We start from the raw sequence: 3,874 nt of genomic DNA on the forward strand, positions 1-3,874 counted from the left end.
CCCTTCTCTTTCTTTTCTTTCTTTCTTTCTTTCTTTCTTTCTTTCTTTCTTTCTTTCTTTCTCTTCTTTTTTTTTGTAGCAGTTAAGTTTTCTTTTAAATCTTTTATTTATGTGTTGTGTGTGTAGATCAGAAAACAACTTGTAGGAGCAAGTTTTCTCCTTCCACCATGTGTATACTGAGGATCATCAAACCAGCTGTCAGGTGCTTCTACCCACTGAGTTGTCTCTTCATCCCCATCACGTAGCTTTTTTACATAGTTCAAAACCATCTTGCTTAGGAATGGTACCTCCCACAGTGGGTTGGCCCTCCTACATCAATTAAGAATCAAAGTAGTTCCCCACAGAGAGCCCACAGGCCAATCTGATTTGCCTGGCTCCTCAATTGAGGCTTTTCTTTCATAGGCTGTTAGGATTAATAGCTGAGTTTTCTATGATCTGTCAGCTAGTTTGCCATTCACAAACATGGGTTAAGAGCCTTAGGATTTCTTTTGTGACCTACACAAGGTCTGTTTGTATTTTATTTTGTGTGCATGTGTTTGTTTTTAATATTTTGTTGTTGGGTTTTTGAGACAGGGTCTCACTATGTAACTCTTGTTGGCTTGGAACTCACTACGTAGACCAGACTAGTTGAACTCACAGAGATCTTCCTGCTTTGCCTTCCAAGTGCTAGAATTATGAATGTGTGCCACTCCACCTGGCCTCTAATAATTTTGTACTTGTTCTTTGATAATTTCATACATACATCTAATGTACTTTGATCAGAATTGACTTCCGTTCCTGTCTTACCCTTTCCCACTTGCTCTGAAACCCTTCTTCCCAGAATGCCCCATTCCTATCCTTCTACTCTCTCTGGAACCCTTGTTTTTCCCAGCATGCTCTTTACATTCTTCTCCTCTTCCCACTCTCTTTGGAAACCTTCCCAAAGTGCCCCCTCCTACATTCAAGTTTGTGGTGTTTGTTTTAATTTGGGTTTTCATGTGCATGAGTGTGGGTTTATTTATTAGAGCATGGTCAACTTAACAATGGCTACATTCATGCTGGGCGGTGGTGGCGCACGCCTTTAATCCCAGCACTTGGGAGGCAGAGGCAGGTGGATCTCTGTGAGTTTGAGGCCAGGCTGGTCTGATCTACAAGAGCTAGTTCCAGGACAGGCTCCAAAGCTACACAGAGAAACCCTGTCTCGAAAAGCCACACAAAAAACAAAAACAAAACCCAAAACAAAACAAACAAACAAACAAAAAAACAGTGGCTACATTCTTGAAGAAAAATCACTCTGGCTTCCTCTGGCAGTGGTTAGTTACCAGTAGCTCCTCAGCTACAGGTGGGATCTGATGTACCCTCCCCATTTTCATGGGTTTGTGAGAGCAAACTGTGTATAGTATGGGTGTATGTGTAGAGGCCAGAAGACAGGTTTTTTTTTTTTTTTTTTTTTGAGACAGATTTTCTCTGTAGCTTTTGGAGCCTGTCCTGGAAACTAGCTCTTGTAGACCAGGCTGGCCTTGAACTCACAGAGATCCGCCTGCCTCTGTCTCCCGAGTGCTGGGATTAAAGGCCTACGCCACTACTACCCGGCCAGAGGACAATTTTTATAGACCTTCAACCAATCCTAGATTGCCTTCCCACTGAGACCTTACCTTCAAGACTTCGGAATTACCACCGATGTTCATTGTAGCTCACCATGGAGAGCCTTTCTTGAGTTAATCCATCCCACATTCATGGAATAAAGGCAATACAGCCTGCCCTGACATTTTTTTTGCAGTTCTACCTCTCTTAGTATACAGTCTGTAGCAATGCAGTGGGACCAGGGAAGAATGGCTTGGTAGCTGTAGGCGCAAGTACAAAAGGAAGGCAGGGTATTTGCCTGTACAGCCAAAGTGGATGTCCCTGATGGGCTCATTCAGTTTCACCCAAGGAGGTGGGGAGGATCACTTAGAAGTGGGTTAGAAGTGCTTCCTTTACCAGCATTTCTATTTCCCTGTGACACAGGCGAGAGATAACAGCAGCTTATGTTTTCATGTTTCAGGCTTGGAAACCAGAGCTTCAAGCACAGACTGGATTCCAAAGCAAGAAATTTTAAAGGAAGCAGAATCACAGCCATGGGTGCAAGAAGTGTCCCAGGGAAAGGTCCCACTATTTACCAAGTGTGCTGATGCCGTTGAGGACTGGGAAGAAAAGCTGCCGAAAGACACTGTATTGTTGCATTTTCAGCGTTCTCCTGAAGAGCAAGGACGCACTGCCATCCCTCCTCTCGTCGGTGTGTCCAAGGAAGAGGTTTCTGAGAGTCACGAATTTGGGAACAGTGCCAGCCTTGGCCTTGGTCAGCACATCCAGACAGCAAAGAGTCTCAGTGCCACTGGTGCACACGGGACTGACCACAAACAAGGCTTCCGTGTGAAATGCTGTACAGCAAAACCTCACAACTCTGTTGACAGTAGTTTGGGGCTCCGTGAGGACAAACCCTACAAATGTGACAGCTGTGAGAAGAGGTTCAGACAGTGCTCAGATCTTTTTAAACACCAGAGGACCCACACAGGTGAGAAGCCCTATCAGTGCCAAACATGTGGGAAAAGCTTCAGCCAGAGTGCTGCCCTTGTTAAACACCAGCGGACACACACAGGTGAGAGGCCGTATGCCTGCCCAGAGTGCGGGGAATGCTTCAGGCAGAGCTCGCACCTCACTCGGCATCAGAGGACCCATGCCAGCGAGAGGCAGTGTAAATGTGAGGAGTGTGGGGAGGTCTTTCATATCTCTGGCCTTTGTAGACATCAGAGACTCCATAAAGGGGAGAGACCATACAAGTGTGAGGACTGCCAGAAGAGCTTCAAACAGCGCTCAGACCTCTTTAAGCATCAGAGAATTCACACGGGAGAGAAGCCCTATGTGTGTTTTGTCTGTGGGAAAAGCTTCACTCAGAGTGCAACCCTCATTAAACACCAGAGAACTCACACGGGAGAAAAACCTTATAAATGTCTTCAGTGTGGTGAAAGATTTAGACAGAGTACACATCTTGTCCGACACCAGAGAATCCACCAAACCATAGTCTCCTAGCTTTCATGTGTTTCTGTGTGACTTGTGGGTGTTTTTGCTGTTGCTGCTATTTTTGAGAAAAGGTCTCACTGTGCAGCCCTGGCTGACCTGGAAGAAGCTATATAAAGCAGGCTGGCCTCAAATGTGGAGACCAACCTGCCTCCGCTTCCATCTCCTGAGTGCTGAGATTAAAGGTGTGCACCACCATGCCCAGCATGACTTGTGTTTTGATTCTTCAGTTGTTTCTTTGTCCGAAAACTACATTCTTTGTCATTTGGAACATTTTAGTCATTCATAGATTTCCTTAGGCCTCTCACACAAAAGACATTGGGTCTGATTTGAAAAATTTTGTCTGTTTTTTGAGATAGGATTTCATTGTGTAGCTCTGGCTGTCCTGGAACACACTATGAGGACCTGGCTGGCCTAGAACTCAAAGATTCTCCTCCCTCTACCTTCCAAGTGCTGGGATTAAAGACATGTACTACCAAGCTTGGCTTGAACCTTAATACATGCTTTTTTAAAATATTTTTTTATTATTATGTATACAATAGTCTGTCTGTGTGTATGCCTGCAGGCCAGAAGAGGGTGCCAGACCTCATTACAGATGGTTGTGAGCCACCATGTGATTGCTGGAAAGTGAACTCAGGACCTTTGGAAGAGCAGGCAATGCTCTTAACCACTGAGCCATCTCTCCAGTCCCCCTTAATACATGCTTTTACAGACAAAAAATAAGCAGAGAAACATCATAAACCGGGTGGTGGTGGCACAAGCTTTTAATCCCAGCATTCAGGAGGCAGAGGCAGGTGGATATCTGAGTTTGAGGCCAGCCTGGTTTACAAAAAAGAGA

At 45.1% G+C, this 3,874-nt stretch overlaps 1 protein-coding gene across 1 annotated transcript in view; it reads left to right on the plus strand.

Annotated features, from left to right (window-relative positions):
- Znf394 (zinc finger protein 394) overlaps positions 1–3,237 on the plus strand; it is a 7,220-nt gene extending 3,983 nt beyond the window's left edge. Inside the window, exon 3 of the mRNA XM_013354063.2 lies at positions 2,024–3,237. Coding sequence (XP_013209517.1) covers positions 2,024–3,048 — 1,025 coding nt within the window. The 3' untranslated portion in view covers positions 3,049–3,237. The remainder of the gene's footprint in view (positions 1–2,023) is intronic.
- The last annotated feature ends 637 nt before the right edge of the window (positions 3,238–3,874 follow it).

Source organism: Microtus ochrogaster, unplaced genomic scaffold (genome assembly GCF_000317375.1).
Source record: "Microtus ochrogaster isolate Prairie Vole_2 unplaced genomic scaffold, MicOch1.0 UNK27, whole genome shotgun sequence".
In the NCBI taxonomy this organism is placed as follows: Eukaryota; Metazoa; Chordata; class Mammalia; order Rodentia; family Cricetidae; genus Microtus; species Microtus ochrogaster.